The following is a 20657-nucleotide window of genomic DNA, read 5'->3' on the forward strand; positions in this document are numbered from 1 at the left end:
ACATTAATGTACATGGTTGTGTTTTTGAGAAAACTACGTTTATGCGTGGTTAGTGAAAAACTAAAGTTTTGAAGTCACTGAAATAAGGTCATGAAACACATACAGGCCATTTGTTAACAAGACTTTTGATAATTGGATGTCGTAGGCTAGAATTTTATCAACCAAATGATGTGAAAATCATCTCGTTCACTCGTTCAGAAAAAACAATATATTGATGTAAATTTTCTAAAACATGTTTTGTGATCGAAAGGGATTATTCATAGGTGTGGCAATGGCCCATGAATATTTAGCAATTCACACCTGAAAGACAAAAGAGCCCTCCCTAATGGCCCCATCAATGACTGACTTGACTAGCAGAAGAAGAATCAATGTGAGAAGATTAAAAAAAAATCGTTTTTTAGATTATTTGTATTTTATTTACAACACAGTATAATCAAAACATACATAATGAAGGTCAAAGACACAATATTGAGCTCCCTCATCTAACCACACAGACGTGCACAGACTTTGTGGCATTTCTGAAAACTTTTTCTGAATTCAGTTCAACAAATAAAACAAGTAAATCTTACCTGATATTAAAGTGTGTGCACTTTAAATATCTGTATTTGTACTGTATTTTTATCTGTATCATCTGAAGTTTGTACAGCGCTCTCAGAGGAAAACAGTTTGAAGAGACTCAAGGAAAGGACAGCAAGATTCATCTGTTGAGCAGGTTTCTGAGCACTAAAAACAACAAAAGCAAAACATCTGTGAGCATATTCATATTAGAAGCATCTATAATAAATAAATACACACACATACACTACCAGGCAAAGGTTTGGACACACTTCCCTTTACAGGGGAATAACTGGTATATAGTATATAGTCATAGATTCTAGCATTTGTACTAATGTAAAAAAGGACATGTAATATCTGAGAAACTAATAATTATCATTTAGCACTATATTACTAATAAACGTGATGTAAACATACATTCAGTGTAAGCACACATATTACTTTTACACCCTACTGTTATACAATAAAATAAATAAATAAATAAGTATGATTCTACAGTCATAAACATATCGTCATAAATGCATCTCACAGTCATAATCACATCGTTTTTCTAGAACATTATAAATATCCTGGCATCGTGAGAGATGCAATGCAATCAAACGTACTTCATAATGTTTCATTTGATAAAGTCAGGAATTTTAGTTTGGAATAAGTCTAACTAGTAAAATGTGTACACGTTTTGTCACAGTAAATAACAGCGAAAGTTAGTAGGAAAATGAAAGTAAGACTTACTCATGTAAACCCTGCTAACACACGACGTAACAGTTGTTAATGTAATGTGTTGGTCATTTTTGGTCATTTCATGACTTACCAATTGACAACGTAACTACGACGTCGCATGCCCGTAAATTTATTACCATCAAATGACCAACTCACAACGTCGTCAGTACGTCCTCCTAACGTTGTGTTATTACCAAGGACGTCCCAGATACGTACTCTATTGGTAATATATTGGTAACTTTATGACTTACTGGCAACGTAACTACGACGTCGCATGCCCGTAACTTTATAACCATCAAATTACCAACTCACAACGTCGTCAGTACATCCTCCTAACGTCGTAATATTACTTAGGACGTCCCAGATACGTATTCTATTAGTAATATATTAGTAACTTCATGACTTACTGGCAACGTAACTACGACGTGGCATGCACGTAATTTCATGACAATCATTTACACATACGCATTTACATACACTATATGCTCAGATTACCATAATTTGCTTTTTAAAAAGTGTAAATAAATGTCAGACACAAGATTGAAAGTTCCCTTATTTTAGATAAAATGTTCTATTCACCAAGTCGGAATATTGCTTAATATTCAGTACGAGATTTTCTGTGCAATAATGATGTTGTTTTATATATACACACAAATGTAGGTTTGTAAACGTTTCTGCTTGTTTTATGGTATTGTTTAGAATTTTATTTCAATCCATAAAATATTTTGAAAACGAAGAGCGATATAAAACTAATTACATTTGTGTTAATAATTTGCTTTTTTAATTATTTTAATTATTATTTTATTTTTATTTATATTAGTATAATTTTGTTTATTATATATGCTGCTTGTATTTATTGTTAATGTATTTAACAATGAAAAGGTTTAATAAAGAAAGTGATTTTAAAAAAGCTAATTATAGTGACGTCGATCACGTGACATACGTGCGCGCCTCCACTATGACTGCAACTGACACTCCGCTCGCACAGGATGTTCACAAGAAAGGAAAATACACTTTCTGAGACTTGAAACTTTTTATTTCTTAACTAGTTTTAAGGATAACGTTGAAATAATGAGACAGACTGGGCAACACCATATCTTCTGCCGCAGATACAGGATCAGGACAGCGCGTTTGTCTGAGGCACTTCTTTTTAGCTACTTCAGCTGTGTCTGAGAGAACAATTCGTCTTTCTAAGGTGAGTCTTACGATTTATAACAAGTAAATATGTTTGTAAATGTATAAAATAAAGTACTTTAACTCTGTAAAATAGCTAAAACCCTTTTTGTATTATTGTTGTTGTTAATAGTACTGGTGGCGGTTGAGAGTTACCATAGCCACCGCGGACACAGCTGCTGAGAGAAGAGGACGCGTTCGACATTTCTCTCCGTTTCTCGTCAGTTATACCAAAAAAGTTAAACAACTGCCTCAGATTGGTTAAGTAACATTATCCACTGTCTATTTAAAGTACATTTGTTAATATTTATACCCCTGTGATTATGGTATTATCTGAAATGTTTGGTAGCTAATGTTACCCTAGCATAGCACATCTGTTTATAATGATTGTGAACACGGAACATCTTGAAGGCTTTCATTCATATTTCGCTGTATATCCTATGTTTTCGTTAATAATTTCAGTGTATTTTACTGTTTATATTTGTGTTTTTCTCTAAATAAATAAACTGAATTTATTTCGAGTGTGTATTCATCATTCACAGCTGTTGGAACAACTTTGCATTAGTTTGGTCAAATTAGGTCATTAATTAGACTAACTACTGCATGTCCACCCATAGAAAATAAATAATAATACAAAATTACCAACTGATTACCAGCACACAACTATTAATCCACGACGAGTCCGCAGTTACTGGCAACGTCACAACATAACGTTGTGGCGACGTATAGGCACCTTTCACTTTTCCGGTTGCCACAACGTAACTGGTTTACCAACACACGACTATAGATCCACAAGGTCGCCATGACGTTGCTACGACGTTGCAGTTACTTACTGGCAACGTCACAAAGTTACGTTGTGGCGACGTATAGGCACCTTTCACTTTTCCGGTTGCCACGACGTAACTAGTTCCGTTGCCACGACGAAACTTTGGTCACCAGATTACGTTGCAGCTACGTAACAGTTACGTAATTTTGTTAGCTGGGAATGTCTCCTCCTGCTGGGTTTGCGTTGCATCGCGTCCTTCTTGTGATCGTGGTAAATATAAGTCTTATTCCTCACAGCATATCTTCATTCAGAAACAAACTGTAACCAAGATGAACTTGAAGTCATGTTGCTTGGTTTTGGTGATGTGGGAGTTTCCTCGCCTACAGATACTCTGGTCCTTGCCACGCTTGTGGCACATGGCTAATTTGCATATCTAAAGGAATTTCGCTAGGGGGCGCTGTCACATTAGCGATAATTAGTTGGAACTGGATAGACTAGACATCTCCTTGGTTTCATATAGATTAATTTATCACAGATTATTTGTTTTTGATCAAACTTACTTCGTTTAAAAGCATAAATCTCAAGCTTTCAGTAGATACCACTTTTCTGTTTGTGTGCTGAGTATTCACTGAGTTTGAATGATTTAAGTGACGCATTTCTAAAAGCAGTTCGCGGAGACAGAGAAAACAGAAATCACCCTGTTTGTTTTCTTTATTCTAAATAAAAAAGCTCAACTTTCTGCTGTTCTTGTGAGTGTGCACAAATAAAAGTACACACTTTACAGTTTCCAATGATGTATATCTCTAATTTGTATGACTAAAACCGACAGAGCATTTTTAGTGTCTTTTGCGCTGATCTAAAAAAAAAATGAGCTGGTATCGCCGGCGATACAGCCGGCCTCAGGGGGTCTGAGGGTGTTTTGGGGCCCTGAAGAAGTTTTGACATGCCCTGACATTTGTGCTTTTTTTAGTATCTAAAAAACATATGAATGGCCCAAATCTGATTATATTGTAATCAGCACAATTTGGGCTACAATAATATGTAAGCAACATGAATGTACATGTTTGTGTTTTTGAGAAAACAACGTTTATGCGTGCTTAGTGAAAAACAAAATTTTTGAAGTCACTGAAATAAAGTCATGAAACACATACATAATATTTGTTCACAAGACTTTGAGAACTGGATGTGTTAGGCTAGAGTTTTTTCTATCAAATGATGTGAAAATCATCTCGTTCACTTGTTTACACAAAACAGTATATTGATTTAAATTTTTGAAGACACTTTTTGTTTAGAATGGCTGTATGCGAAGAAGGCGTGAATGATCATGAATAATGCTGTGATTTACACCTGAGAAGACCTGCATAATGAGCCGCATAATTAGTTATTCAGTCAGATGACTGAGAGGAACAAAGGAATAAATGAAGGAGGAATATAAGGACAAAATATGTTTGTAGCTTATTTTGAATAGATTTATTTATCAGGCAAAATAACTTGAGATTCACTTGTGAACTTCTTTAACATCTGAAGTTTGTACAGTGCTCTCAGGAAAACAGTTTGAGAATACTCAAGTAAATGTCAGCAGGATTCATGTGTTGAGCAGGTTTCCGATCACTAAAAACAACAAAAACAAAACATCTGTGAGCATGTTAATATCAGCAGCATCATACTATTTATTTATATATATTATGATTTTGTAGTCATAGACCCACGCATTTGTACAAACGTAAAAAGGACATTTTATATCTGAGAAACTAATAATAATTGTTTATCGTGTTAAACATCCATTCTTGAACACAGTATTACTACATATTGTCTAAACATACACTAAGTGTAAACCCTCATATTGCATCCTATTATTGTAAGATACATTAATAACTAAATAAATAATATGATCTTATAGTCAAACATAAGCATGTTTTGTGTGTATTATAGAATACAAAGAAACTAGGCTATATTATAACTGTTAAGCTTAAATGTGAACACTATAACCTTTATATTGCATCATTCTTTATTGAATAGACTATTAAAAACATCCTGGCATCGTGAGACATTTAGATGCAGTGAAATGAAACGTACTTTATAATGTTTCACTTGCTGTAGTCAGGAATTATAGTTGGCAAAATGTCTTAACTGGTAAAATGTTTGCACATTCTGTCACAGTAATAACTAACAAGTAGGCTAATAAAAAAAAAAAAAACTTACTCATGTAAATATCTCCTCTGCTGGATCCTGCTGTGTCTCACATAATGTTCATCTTCTGAAGTATGTTTTATTCCTGACAGCGTCTTCTTCCAGAAAGGACTAACTTGAACGACGTTTCTCCTTTGTTTACCTTGATGTGGGCGTCTACTTTTGGTGCGGCGCCCTCACGTGGACATTAGAATATAAAAAGGAACAGCTCGTAGGCGTGATCTAATTATAAAATAATGAAGCGGACAGGAGAGACTGGACATCGTGTTGGTTTCATATTGATTATTTTATCACAGAATATTTGTTTTCGGTAAAACTTACTTCGTTTCAAGCTTTGTCTAGACATATTGCTCATGTCTATGTTGTGTATTGACTGAGTTATAGTATATTTTACTGACGCGTTTCTGAATGAAGATCACGGAGATCAATGCGGCAGACAGCACACCCTTTTTGTTTTCTTTATTTTGCAAAATCACAATGTTTTTTTGATTTTGTGAGTATATACAAATAAAAGTAGACCCTTTACAGATTCGATTGATGTACTGCTTTTATCTGTACAATCAGAAATGACAGAGTAATTGAAATTCCTTTTGGGAAACTGCCTCAAAACGCCCCAGGGCGTTTTTCGACCCCAGGGGGTTAAATTGTGAAGATATTGAGTTAAGGGCGTTAGTGACGGCCTGACAAAGTTTGTTGTTTCTCCATGGACATAGAAGTTGTTATAACTCAGCCATAAAATATCCAATCTGCCTCAAACTTCACAGGTTTGGCGGTCGGCGGTGAGCCCGGGTGTGAGGGCCCGTTCATCGCTGCTTGCAGCTTTAATTAATTTTGTTGTTTGATTAACAGACATCACAACAGCTGGTTATTAGGCTATTTTGGCTGCAACATCTCATCTGACTGCAGTTCAGTGTGTGTATGTGCACTAACTTATGTCACATTTGGGTACATTCGCCAGAGTACACATCAGTAAAATGAGGACCACCTTGACAATTTAGGACAGTTTTGTGTGACCGCGCATGTGTTTAGTTTTTTCCTAATATGTATCATTACATTATTCAAGTAAGTTCCTGCAGCAAACTAGTGTAAATTACGGTCTTGGGATGCATCACCCAGCGACGCCGTGGGTGAAACATTCGCACCATCTCCTCCATTATGATGTAAAACATAAAAACTAAAACGAGCAATTCTGTCTCCACCTATCCCCTGGTGGTGCAATTAGGAAATCCTGCAAACGCAGAGCGTCCTTCATGCACTTCTAAGGGTCCTTTGTGCACTTCGAAGGCGTGGCCTTTGAAGTCCGCACACCCTTTACTTTGGGACACAGCTTACAGTTTCTAAAGAACTTTGCATTTTAGAAATAACCAAATGTTATGATTTTTTTGCACTATAACTGATATATCTAAGATGATAACCACTAGTGTGTGTGTGTGTGTGTGTGTGTGTGTGTGTGTGCACCTAACCATATTTTTTGGACAAATTGGTACCCAGAAGTGAGCAAAACAAAATCACCAAAAAACTCCCTTTGAGGACTTCCTCATTTGGAAAACTGTATGCAGGATACAAGGGAGATGAATTGATCAGAGATGTATTAAAGGAAGGAGCTTACCTTTCACCTGAAAATTTCAGTTACAGTATAGATTCAGTATAGTCATATGCCATACCGCATTGGCAGTAAACTCTATTCTAGCACAAAACCTTATGGCCATGCCATACCTTCATCATACCTTTTGACACAGTAAAACACTGAATGAATACTTTTACAAACATTATGTATTTTATGTAAGTTATGCAAGTAAGGTAATTTAAGTGTACTTTATAACATGACAATTATTGTATTGTTATTACTAGGGATGGGTATCGATTGAATTTTATCGATTTCGATTCCGATTCCACTTATCGATTCCGATTCTTTTCGATTCCCAGTTTCGATTCCAGTTTAGTAAAACAACAACAACAACCACAAAAGTCAAACATTAATATATCACACATGTTTATTTTCAGTGCTTGCTTGTAACATATTATTTTATTACAGGGGTTCTCAACCTTTTTTATACCAGGGCCCCTCTTCTTTTTGGGTAAATTTTGCAAGGCCCCCATATGCCTGACATTTCCTCTAAAGGTGTTTATTTTTTAACCTTTTTTATTAACCAAATCGTTTGTTTTGCCTTTTTATTTTTCTCCTGCATGTTATAAAAAATTCAAACAATCTTTAAATTAAAGCTATACTTTTTAATTTAAAAGAAAACCCTCTGCTCTAACTTTTTAACATGCATATACATACACAGATTTAAAGCACTTAAATTATTTAATTCAGACATTCTTCACAACTTAAGAGTACTCTTTCTTTGTCAGGGTTCTGTCACTTTGGTCTAGTTTTCTTGTGGTTTTGTGACGGAGCCATGACACTCCTACCATGTCTTGTTTTCATGTTGTCTGTGTGCCTTGTTTCTTGTTGGAGTGTGGTGTTCGGATCCTGGCACTCATGTTTTGTTGAGTTTCGGTATCGTGTCGGGGTTCGAACACTCACACTCCATGTTCTGTCTTGTTGCGGGAGTGTGCGGTCTTGAGTTCGCTCGGGACGTACGCTCTCCTGTCATGTGGATTTGTTTTTTTGTATTCTCTTGTCTTGTGTTTTTTTTTTTTTTCGTGCTTTCATGTCAGGTTTTGTGTGAACACGCAGCTTATGAGTTTTCTCATTAGCTGTGTGTTTGTGTCTTGTTTTGTTCAAGCACATGGCTTGTGATTTTGTATTGCTGGCCATGTGCTTGTGTTTTTGTTTTGTGTGAGCACATGGTTTTTGTCTTGATTGGTTTCTTGTGCCATGTGCTCTCATGTCTATTGTCTTGACCCCACCCATCTTGTTTCCTGATTATTGGTTAATTTGCCCCACCTGTGTTTCTCTCGTTACCTGCCTCATTTGCTCCCTACTTATTCTCCTTGTGTTTGCAGTCCTGGGCGAGTTTGTCATCATTCGTGCCTTGTCGTGTCGTGTCCAGCCCTACGTCATCCTGCCCAGCTGTGTTGCCAGCCAGCTAGTTTTTTTCCCCCTCGGGGTAGTTTTTGTTGTTGTTTGTTTATTTTTTATTGATAATAAAAGGCCCATCTCATCCCTCTACCCTAACCCTGACAGTACAAACTGGCCAAAAGAGGACTCAGTAGAGATGGGCATCTTCCTTTTTCCATCTCCCACCACCGGATTGTCCACCCGCCAGCTAATGGTCCAGCATGTAAATGCCCGATACTTCCGTCAGCAGGGGGCTGATGTGAGGGACTTTTGTAGCGCTTACTCTATGAAATACCCGGACCAGCGTTTCAGAAGAAAATAGATTCGCTGCTGAGAAAGATGCCACAACAACAGTGATCAGATCTGACTCGGAAGATTTTGATTTAACAAGCGAATTGTATTTGCACAGACCACACTTGGTAAGTTGTTCAACATTTAGAACAGTGACAATGAAAAACAATATGTTTACAAATTTTCAGGCACTTAATTTTCTTTTTGTCTTTGTTTTAGGTTTTAAAAACCTATCTTTGGTTTCTTTTTCCCAGCAAGGTAAGTTATTAACTCACTATTTGTTCCTTTAAATGAACCAACAAAAAACAAACAGCATAAAATCAAAAAATAAATAAAATTACAATTTCAGTTGTAACTCAACAATTTGACAATTTGAATTTTCAATAAAACAAAGTTTCCCTATTTCAACCTTAAATTGTCCAGTCTCTCAGAAAACCAGATTTTGAATTGTCCATAGAGTTTATCCGTCACGAGGAAAGAATGTCTTCATCCAAGAAGGAAGAAAAAAACAGAAGAAAAGTCATTCGATTTCCTACCCTTCGCAGAGTTCACTAAGTGGTCTTTTTTCACAGACTATCCAAGAACGGAATCCAGGGGGCTCGCCAGTCCAAACCCTCCTAAGCACCAACAGAAGGTCGGGACAGATCCAAGATACAGACTTCGACAGAGGATCGACTCATGGAAGAACAAAACCACATCAAAAAACCTGACCTTGAACAAACAAGGTCATAAAACAATAATGAATATCTTCATTGTAACAACAGTCAATAACATTGTATCAAAATAAACTCATGAAAATAAACTAATCGTTGTACATATACACATTTTAAACACAACTTGAATATATGTAAATGAATCCTTCAAATAAAGAATATTTTCTTTATATGTAACATGTCTGTGACTGTTTTTCTACTTTCCAAATACAGCTTTACACAGTTTCACATACATAAATCATACTCACAGATTTAATTCCTCCTATTTCCCTTCTTAAACAATAATAACAATTTGATTTGTAACTAGTAATAAGTCAGTTGACTTACCAAGGAGATCGTTAAATACAGAAATTTCCAGAAGGCACCTCGTCTCCTTTAAATCCGTTTCTTTCTCCTTTTTAATCAAAAATACATGCTGTAAACACTTAAGCATTTCTCTGATGCTTATAAAGTACATAAATATCAGCATATCTTTTGATATTCATGAAATAGAATGTGTTTCACTCGATTACATTACTAATTTGCTTTTATGAGTATTACAAAATAAAGTTTGTCACTTTACTTACAATATCCTTTATCAAAGTTCCTCTAGGAGATCGTTTCTCTTTCTCAATTTCTCATGAAGCAAAATGAAAATATTCTCTTCAGGAATCAAATGCAAAAATAAAGCAAAAACCGTTCTCCACATAAATCGATGCAATTGTTAAGCGAGCTGCTGCTAACTCTGCGTGCATTCCATGTGCGAAACCCGGATATCAATTTCTCTGCCGTGCCGCATTCAGCGCTCTCATTGGTCCTTCTTAAATCAAAGACGGCTGACTATTGGCCACATATACAACCAATTAATAGTATGTGTTTACATAAAATTAAGATTTTCTTTTAGAAATAAACTTATTTTAAATATGTTTTAATACTTTATGTATTATTAGATTTCCACTTAAAATTTATAAATTAGTTTTCTTCCTCTGTTACTCTCTGGTAACCTTGGTTACACTTCCCCCTCCTAAATCACAGCACGTCCCTGTGCGTGGGAGTCACACAGGTGAATCTACACTGGGTCCAGTATTGTTATATGCAATATGATCATGTTCATCTACTGATTCTGATAGTGCAGAGCTCAAGCCTTGCAACAAAGACTGAATGACTGAAATCAATGGATTTCCCAACCGTGCATACTGCAGCTTGTCTGGTGGTCTACTCTGTCTTTTTGAGCGTCTTGGTTCCATATCCCCTGCCTCATCTGCCACCGTTGGAATGTCTGGAAGATGTCTGACAGAGGGTGATGGAGGGTGGGTGTTCTCTACATGTGCATCAGGTCCAACTTCATTCACCACTTCAAAGGACTCATCTGGTACCTCGCTTGAGTCATTACATTCTTGCTCTGAGATTACTTGTACTAATTCATCTTCTCTATTCTTTTCAGGCTCAACTCCAGAGGCATCCGGTTCTCCATGACACATCTCAGGTGAGTTTCTCTCTACCCCAATACTGGTTAAGTTTCTTTCAGCAGGTGCAGATTCCCTTAACCGATCCAGGACAACAGATGGCGAACTCTCGGACACAACTTCAGGTAAGTTCCTTGTAACCAATGAACTCTCTGAATGGTGAGTAGGTCTCCCTTCCAGAATAACTTTAGTAGTGAACTCTAATGACTCTCCAGGTACATCAAAGTGAACAGATTCACTGTCTGATTCAGACTGAGAATGCACAGTCTCTTCTTCAGCAGCATTTTCAATTCTGGACTGAGCTCGGGTTCTTGGCCTACGATGTTCTTTCTGCTGGGCAGAATCTGAAAACTCAGTGTTGGGTAAAAACCCACAGGGCAAAAGCAAATCACGATGCAAAGTACGCATCGGACCTTCCTTTCCTTCCGGGCAAACCGTGTAGACTGGGATACCACTGTTTTTCTTTAACACAACATAGACGTTAGGTTCCCATCTGTCCGCTATTTTGTGTTTTCCTCTTAGCCGGACATTCCTTACTAGGACTCGATCACCTACATCCAGAACAGAGGCAACTACATTCCTATCAAACCTCCTCTTATTTCTTCCAGCCACCTTCAAAGCGTTGCGACTGGCAAGGCGGTAGCTCTCCTCTAGCCGGTCCTTGAGAGATTTTACATACTGCGAGTGAGAATGAGAGGAGTCACTGACTGGAAGTCCAAACGCGAGATCCACGGGTAACCGAGGCTGTCGGCCAAACATCATTTCGTAAGGTGAGTACCCCGTCGCATCATTTTTTGTGCAATTGTAAGCATGCACAAGCGGTTTAACAAATTCCTTCCAGTGGGCTTTCTTGTCATTCTCCAGGGTTCCCAGCATTTGCAGCAAGGTCCTGTTAAACCTCTCTACTGGGTTCCCTCTCGGATGATAGGGCGTCGTTCTCACCTTACGGATACCCGCGACTTTGCACAGTTCTTGAATGGTCCGTGATTCGAAATCTGGGCCCTGATCACTATGCAATTTTTCTGGGAAGCCGTAGTGTAGTAAGAAATGGTCCCAGAGACATCTGGCCACTGTTCGAGCCTTCTGGTCCTTGGTAGGTACTGCAATAGCATATCTTGTAAAATGATCTGTAATGACCAATATATCCTTCGTATTGCTATTGTCTGGCTCTACTGTTAAGTAGTCCATACAGACCAGCTCCAGAGGTCTGCTGGTCTTTATGTTCACTAATGGAGCTGCTTTCTGTGGTGGAGATTTTCTCCGAATGCAACGTTCACAGGTTTTTACTTTTCTCTCCACAGCATCAGCCATTTTAGGCCAATAGAACCTGGAACGGAGGAGGTCAAGAGTTCGCTCCAGACCTAAATGACCCATGTCGTCATGTAAACTGGTAAGTACCATCTCTCGAAGATCCTCGGGTAACACAAGTTGGCTCAACTCTCTACCTTGATCCATTCTTTTCCGATATAATACTCCATTCTTCACTTCAAGTTTATTCCACTGTCTCATCCACATAGACATTGTAGGTGACAGGTTCTTCCTACTAAGAGGTTTTTCACCAGACTCTAGGTACTCCAGGACTTCCTTCAACTCGGGATCTGCTCGTTGCCGGTTTACTAAATCTTCCTCAGAGAGGTAAGGGACCACAGGTAGGCCATGTTCAAATTCTTCTCGGAATTCTTGAGGTAATGCATCCGCATTCATCGTCAAGGATTCTGCTAATGTCATCCAAACAGGACAATGTCCATCCTGTGACTGGCTAACCTGATGTTTCTCACACACAGCCTTTACTGCTTCTGGCAGGATCACAGGCGAATGTTTGTCAACTTCAGCTAGATGGTTCAGAGTGAATTGCTTTATTCTCTCCTGTTCTTTTTGGGACTCTAGATCATTCATCAGCTGACCGTTTGGGCGCCTGGACAACCCATCAGCATCCTGGTTTTGGGCTCCTGCTCTATATTGGATCTTGAAATTGTATGTTGATAACCCAGACAGCCATCTATAACTGGTCGAGTCCAATTTGGCAGAAGTTAGGATATAAGTTAAGGGATTACTGTCAGTTACAACAGTAAATTCAGTCCCGTACAAATAGTCGCTGAACTTCGTGGTAATAGCCCACTTGAGGGCCAAAAACTCAAGCTTATGAGCCGGGTATCGGGCTTCACTCTTATTTAATCCACGACTAGCATAAGCAAGAACCCTCAACTGCCCGTCCTGTTCCTGATACAATGCGGCGCCTAAGCCGACAGTGCTGGCGTCCGTATGTAATATATAGGGCAATCTAGAGTCAGCGTATCCCAAAACCGGAGCAGTTGTTAATTTCTCCACAATTGTTTCAAACGCCTCCTGACAAGAAACATCCCATCTGTCTCCCAGCTTCCCTTTTGGATCATAGTATTGTCGGTTTGTGTCCTTACTCTTTCTTCCCTTCCGAAGTGGGGGATATCCTGCCGTGAGGTTGTTGAGAGGCTTAACTATTTTCGAGAAGTCCTGAACAAACCTCCTGTAATATCCGGCAAATCCCAAGAATGATTTCAGCTCTTTAAGAGTCTGTGGCCTTGGCCAGGTTTTAATGGCCTCAATTTTGTCTGGGTCCGTTTCCACGCCATACTCAGAAACAATATGCCCCAAATATCGCACTGATGTCTGAAAAAATTTACATTTTTCAGGCGAAAGTTTCAAGCCATATTCTTTTAGACGTGTGAGGACCTGCACTAGTCGGTGTTCGTGCTCTTCAAGGGTTTCTGAAAAAACTATAAGGTCGTCTATGAAAACTAGCACCTTTTTTCGGTTCAGATCGCCCATACAGCGCTCCATGAGCCTTTGAAAGGAACTGGGAGCATTTGTAATCCCTTGTGGCATTCTATTAAACTCCCAGAATCCTTGGGGGCATACAAAAGCTGTCTTGTGTTTATCCGTTTCCTCCATCTCGATCTGGTAGTATCCCGACTTCAGATCTAAGACGGAGAACCATTTCGAACCAGTTAAAACAGAAAACACCTCCTCCAAATTGGGAAGCGCATAGGCGTCCTTTATAGTTTGTGAATTAAGTTTCCTGAAGTCGATGCACAGGCGCACTGAATTATTCTTCTTCCTCACTACCACTATAGGGGACGCAAATGGGGACTCAGATTCACGAATAATTCCAGCAGCCAACAGATCTTGTAAGTGTTTGCGAACAGCATCGACGTCCTGTGGGTGAATAGGCCTTGGGCGATGTTTAAAGGGAGTTTCATCACTAAGTCTGATGCGATGCTTTACTTTATCCGTGTGCCCATAGTCCATGTCATGTAAAGCAAACACCTCAGACATTGTGTTCAACACAGCTGATATTCGGCTCTTCCACTCTGCTGGTAATGGGGAATTTCCAAAATCAAACTTTATCTGCAAGCTGTCAGAGTTTGTTTGAGTCTGAGAAACATCATGTCCTGGCTTTGTCTCAATTGCACACTGAATAGCATGCATTTCAGCAATCACAGCTTTTGGTGGGACAGCTATGTCATGCTGCGTGTCATTCCTCACCAATACAGGTAAACTAAAGGAGCGCTTAGCAGGCAAAGTGTAAAGACCACTGGCTACCAATAATCCGCCTGGCATAGACGACATTACTGGCTGTTCTAAAGTTGTGAAGTTTTCTGTAGGACAACTACTTAAATGAACAACTCCATCAAGAACAGCTACACTTCCTGCTGAGACAACTTTAGAAGCAGTTCCTGCCAACATTACACATCCCAGGACTTCAGTGTTCATCTGTTTGTGTCTCACATCCAGAATTTTTAGGACCGCTCGATACCCATTAAAAGCTGGACTGAGGTTCTCTGGGTTTTCTTGAGCATGGTTAGCATAAAGAGCATCGAGGGAGTTGGTTCCCACAAGAACTTGGGGAACGTGTATCAAATCAGGGACCACTAGGGCTAAAGTGTGAACTTCCGCTTTTACTCCTAAGAATTCCTTGGGGAATGTCAGAGTGAGTTCTACATAGCCCAAGTAGGGAACTGACTGCCCATTTGCTCCTTCTACTTCCAGTAAAGACTCCAACGACTTCAGAGGGTGACTTGAGAGATGATCTTGATAAAAGGAAAGTGGAATGGTGGTTACCTGGGAACCTGTATCTAGCAAACAATTCACAGGAGTTCCTTCAACAAACAGCTGGGCAGTACATTTCAGGCCAACCAATCCTCTTGGTAATTTTTCCTGCTTCACTGTATCACAACATTTGTTAAACACTCTTTCAGGCTTGTTAGGGCATGTGGGTCTTGCTTCAGTTTCTGTAAGCCCTGCTACAGAGACTGTTTGTAGTTTAACCGTGGGGACGCACCTCGGTTTTTCAGGTCCCACTGAGCTTGTTTCTCTCTCAGCTGATATCGTTTGGTTTCTACTTTGGAAGGATTTGGTTCATTTTCACAATTCACAGAAATATGACCGTCCTCTCCACATCGAAAGCAGTAGCCTGGACGAGGTCGAGCTAAAGTCAATCCACCACTTCCGACTGATTTACTTTCTTCATGTCTAGCTTGCTTGGGCTGTGACATTGCAGAAGGACTCCTGAACTCAGATGTTCTCCCTGACGGATGTTTCTGTGATTCTGAGACAGTTAATTGGGCTTTTAACTCTGCAACAAGTCTTGTAAGTTCAACAATTTCCTCAACCTCTGAGTTTCTGTTTGGAACCTGCTGAGAAACTGCAGCTTCCACAGCTTGAATCTGAGCTCGCAGTTCAGTCAGTTCTTTTTTTAGTGAAGTCACCTCCATAGCTTTGGAACAAGTGGGCTGGCACTTCTGGTGAGTCTGTGGTTGCATAGAGGCAAGTTGGGCATGAATTTCTGAGATTTGCTTTCTCATGGAATCTGTTTCAGTGATTGCTCCAACGATTGCATCAGGTGAGTGAGCGGACAACTGATGAGTGGCAGCTCGTGGCTTGGAAGAAGCTAGACCTTGTTTAGCCACCCCAAAATAACTTCTCATCCGATCCTCTTTTGAAGCTTGTCTGTCTTCTTCTGTTCTGACAGACACTACTAGTTCCGCAAATGATGGTGGGTTAATCTTTCTTCTTTCTAGCTGAAGATTGGCAATTAAGCCATTATCCCAGCACCCACGGCAGAACTGCTTTAACAAACAGCGATCACGCTCACTCTCTGCAATACCACCCCTCCTTACTGCTGCACTCAACATCACTTGTAATCGATGCAGGTAGCTGGAAGGCTTTTCTCCCTGATTCTGCAGCATCGTCATGAACTTCGCCAGCAACTCTTCTCCATCCTCCACTGATCCATACACTGATTCTAGCAACTCTAAATACACAGAGGGTGATGACTGTGGGCTAACATGTTTGATTACGTCAGCAGCAGGTGGAAGTAAGCTGTCTAGGATTCTTCTTGTACGAGACAAGTCCGAAACAGATGGATCATCCAGAAGGAATCTCACATTTGCTCTCCATGTTTCAAAGTCTGGCTCATTTGGTGGACGTGGAATTTTCCCTGAGAAAGATCTTAGACGCAAAGTGGTATGCTGGGCTGTCACATCACTTGTTCTCACGACATGCTCAACCACAACTCTCTGCACACCTGGAGGATCTATCATATCCATGGTCAGAACTGGACGTGACACCCCCGTAGCTGTAGGATGGTTAATTCCACTACTATCAGATACAGAATTAATCTCATTCTCCTTGGACAGGTTTTGGGGTTTTTTCAGGTTATCACCCAACGATGGAGAAACGTCAGGTGAAAGAACTGCATCTCTACTTTCTCCCATTCTATGTGACGTGGCAGGTGACCCACGGTCATGTACCGAACTGGCAGTGCTGAGTCCCCGAGTTTGGGAGTCTGCTGCAAGAAATCCTTGTCTCTCGCTCAAGCTAGGCAGCTGTTCAGTGGTAGGGCTAACTGACCTCATCTTTACTAACTCCTCTTGAAGCACTTCTTGAAAAGATTTGCCAGTAGCTTTAGCAATGGCTTCCAGCTCTGCCAAATAACTCTTAGTAGCATCATCTTTAGCTACAGGTGAGTATACACTACTCAGGGCACGCACAGTGAAAATGACATCAGCATCTGAAGTGCTAACAATACTTAAGGGCAACAGAGGCTTCAGATTTTCCATTGCAGAACTATGCGCAAACTCTATTATAGCCTGCCTATGAAATTCAGATGTTGGATCATCTATAAGTAGAGTACGACTAATACTGCCATACCGCACAAGCCATGCTTCTAGGTTTTGGTCAGATTCACTCAATGTTATGCCACCAACTATGACAGCATTGGAAACATTCACGTTTTCGTTTTTAACTATATCCATAATGTTAACACTTGGATAACTTGTTTCACAATAAGAGTTGTCTTTGATTTGTCGTATCAAGAAATCACTGTTGTTGTCAGGCAAACAATCTCCTGGACTGGCTCGCCAACTTTTTGTAGCGCTTACTCTATGAAATACCCGGACCAGCGTTTCAGAAGAAAATAGATTCGCTGCTGAGAAAGATGCCACAACAACAGTGATCAGATCTGACTCGGAAGATTTTGATTTAACAAGCGAATTGTATTTGCACAGACCACACTTGGTAAGTTGTTCAACATTTAGAACAGTGACAATGAAAAACAATATGTTTACAAATTTTCAGGCACTTAATTTTCTTTTTGTCTTTGTTTTAGGTTTTAAAAACCTATCTTTGGTTTCTTTTTCCCAGCAAGGTAAGTTATTAACTCACTATTTGTTCCTTTAAATGAACCAACAAAAAACAAACAGCATAAAATCAAAAAATAAATAAAATTACAATTTCAGTTGTAACTCAACAATTTGACAATTTGAATTTTCAATAAAACAAAGTTTCCCTATTTCAACCTTAAATTGTCCAGTCTCTCAGAAAACCAGATTTTGAATTGTCCATAGAGTTTATCCGTCACGAGGAAAGAATGTCTTCATCCAAGAAGGAAGAAAAAAACAGAAGAAAAGTCATTCGATTTCCTACCCTTCGCAGAGTTCACTAAGTGGTCTTTTTTCACAGACTATCCAAGAACGGAATCCAGGGGGCTCGCCAGTCCAAACCCTCCTAAGCACCAACAGAAGGTCGGGACAGATCCAAGATACAGACTTCGACAGAGGATCGACTCATGGAAGAACAAAACCACATCAAAAAACCTGACCTTGAACAAACAAGGTCATAAAACAATAATGAATATCTTCATTGTAACAACAGTCAATAACATTGTATCAAAATAAACTCATGAAAATAAACTAATCGTTGTACATATACACATTTTAAACACAACTTGAATATATGTAAATGAATCCTTCAAATAAAGAATATTTTCTTTATATGTAACATGTCTGTGACTGTTTTTCTACTTTCCAAATACAGCTTTACACAGTTTCACATACATAAATCATACTCACAGATTTAATTCCTCCTATTTCCCTTCTTAAACAATAATAACAATTTGATTTGTAACTAGTAATAAGTCAGTTGACTTACCAAGGAGATCGTTAAATACAGAAATTTCCAGAAGGCACCTCGTCTCCTTTAAATCCGTTTCTTTCTCCTTTTTAATCAAAAATACATGCTGTAAACACTTAAGCATTTCTCTGATGCTTATAAAGTACATAAATATCAGCATATCTTTTGATATTCATGAAATAGAATGTGTTTCACTCGATTACATTACTAATTTGCTTTTATGAGTATTACAAAATAAAGTTTGTCACTTTACTTACAATATCCTTTATCAAAGTTCCTCTAGGAGATCGTTTCTCTTTCTCAATTTCTCATGAAGCAAAATGAAAATATTCTCTTCAGGAATCAAATGCAAAAATAAAGCAAAAACCGTTCTCCACATAAATCGATGCAATTGTTAAGCGAGCTGCTGCTAACTCTGCGTGCATTCCATGTGCGAAACCCGGATATCAATTTCTCTGCCGTGCCGCATTCAGCGCTCTCATTGGTCCTTCTTAAATCAAAGACGGCTGACTATTGGCCACATATACAACCAATTAATAGTATGTGTTTACATAAAATTAAGATTTTCTTTTAGAAATAAACTTATTTTAAATATGTTTTAATACTTTATGTATTATTAGATTTCCACTTAAAATTTATAAATTAGTTTTCTTCCTCTGTTACTCTCTGGTAACCTTGGTTACACTTTGCATGTGACTTCCTCATTGAAGTGGACAAACTGGACTACAATGAGGCTGATATTAAGGAGGTTTTTAACATCTGCCTCGATCAACCTCTCAGCCTATGGGAGAAGGAGAAGCTGGGGAATCTTGGCTTCTGGGACTTTGTTTACCATGTGTTTCATCGTGGGGAGCCTGAACCCCCACCCCAAACAAAGCCCCACCTCTCTGACTGTTCCCCCTCTCCACCTGCAGTCAGGGGAAGCCCCAGCCCTCTGATGACCCGTAAACGGAGATGGAGGAGGAAGAATGGGCCTGCCTCATCAGCCACTTGCTCTGAAGAAGAGTCTGCAGCACCCCCAGTGGTGGCTGACGATGCTGCAGTGCCACCAATGGCAGCCGACGATGCTGCAGTGCCCCCAGTGGCAGCTGAAGATGCTGCAGTGGCAACCGACGATGCTGCAGTGCCCCCAGTGGCAGTCGAAGATGCTGCAGTGCCCCCAGTGGCAGCCGACGATGCTGCTGTGCCCCCAGTGGCAGCCGACGATGCTGCAGTGCCCCCAGTGGCAGCCGACGATGCTGCAGTGCCCCCAGTGGCAGCCGTCGATGCTGCAGTGCCCCCAGTGGCAGCCGACGATGCCGCAGCGCCCCCAGTGGCAGCCGACAATGCTGCAGCGCCCCCAGAAGCGGTCATCGAAGGCACAGCGCCCACAGAGGAGGACGACAGCGCTATAGTTTCCCCAGTGAAGGGCAAAGCTGCAGTGCCCCAAGAAGCACCCGAAGAGGCTACAGTGCCCCAAGTGGCGGCCAAAGAGGCTGCAGCACCCTGCCCTCGGAAATGGAGGAGGAGGAGGAGAAAGAAGTCTTCTTCTGTCCTGCAGGCTGTCCTAGAGGTCAATGCTGCTCCAGCGCCTCCCAAGCACCTCGCCCTGCCGGCACTTCCCAAGCTCCGTTCCCTGCTGGCACCTCCCAAGCTCCTTACCTTGATGTTGGCTCCCCCCTTGAAAGGGGCACTTCTAGCCCCGCCCAAGCCTGCCATGCTCTCAGCTCTGCCCTGGCCCCCTGCCATGACCCCAGAAGTGCTAGAGCCTGTCTGTTCTGTCCCTCCGACCCCACCCTGGCCATCCGCCAGAGTTCCTGTTAGGCCGGAGCCTCCCTGGTCTGTGCCTCCGGCCCCGCCCTGGCCACCTGCCAGGGTTCCTGTCAGGCCGGAGCCTCCCTGGTCTGTGCCTCCGACCCCGCCCTGGCCGCCTGCCGGGGTTCCTGTTAAACCAGAGCCCCCCTGGTTGGTCCCTCCGGTCCTACCCTGGCCGTCTGCCAGGGTTCCTGTTTGTCCAGAGCCACACTGGCTTGTCCCTCCAGCTCCACCCTGGCCTCCTGCTGGGATTCCTGAACTGCCCGAGCCTCCCTGGCTCAACCCCCCTGCCCCTCCCTGGTCCCATTTATGATTGTCTGGGCTTTTCTGTCGGCTGGCTTGGTTCCCCTCCCTCCCTCCCTCCCCTCTATGTTTTTGTGTTTTGTTTTCCCTGTCTTGTGTTGTCTGTCGGTCTTGTGTTGTGTTGCCATGCCATGTTCCTGTCTTGTTTATTGTGTTCCTCGTTAGGGACGCCCGGTGGCGTCCCTTTTGAGCGGGGGTAGTGTCAGGGTTCTGTCACTTTGGTCTAGTTTTCTTGTGGTTTTGTGACGGAG

At 40.6% G+C, this 20657-nt stretch overlaps 1 protein-coding gene and 1 long non-coding RNA gene across 2 annotated transcripts; one reads left to right on the forward strand and one right to left on the reverse strand.

Moving 5' to 3' along the window:
• Positions 1 to 9275: 9275 nt before the first annotated feature.
• On the reverse strand, positions 9276 to 16445 carry LOC141332453 (uncharacterized). Its single transcript, XM_073837586.1, has 3 exons — positions 15379 to 16445; positions 9743 to 15235; positions 9276 to 9413 (listed from the first exon to the last, which is right to left on the reverse strand). The coding sequence occupies exons 1-2, from the start codon at positions 16443 to 16445 to the stop codon at positions 10450 to 10452; spliced, it is 5853 nt and encodes a 1950-aa protein (XP_073693687.1). The 3' UTR covers positions 9276 to 9413; positions 9743 to 10449.
• Positions 16446 to 16591: 146 nt separating this feature from the next.
• On the forward strand, positions 16592 to 18177 carry LOC141332310 (uncharacterized). The gene is made up of 2 exons (XR_012355297.1): positions 16592 to 17545; positions 17860 to 18177. It is a non-coding gene; the product is annotated as an uncharacterized lncRNA (long non-coding RNA).
• The last annotated feature ends 2480 nt before the right edge of the window (positions 18178 to 20657 follow it).

The sequence above is a fragment of the Garra rufa genome, chromosome 3 (assembly GCF_049309525.1).
Source record: "Garra rufa chromosome 3, GarRuf1.0, whole genome shotgun sequence".
Lineage (NCBI taxonomy): Eukaryota > Metazoa > Chordata > Actinopteri > Cypriniformes > Cyprinidae > Garra > Garra rufa.

Coding starts and splice junctions, on each gene's coding strand:
- LOC141332453 (XM_073837586.1), bottom strand. CDS start 16,445: ATGGATATGATAGATCCTCCAGGTGTGCAGAGAGTTGTGGTTGAGCAT. Junction 15,236..15,378: donor TCTGCAATGTCACAGCCCAA/GCAAGCTAGACA, acceptor CTTCCAAAGTAG/AAACCAAACGATATCAGCTG.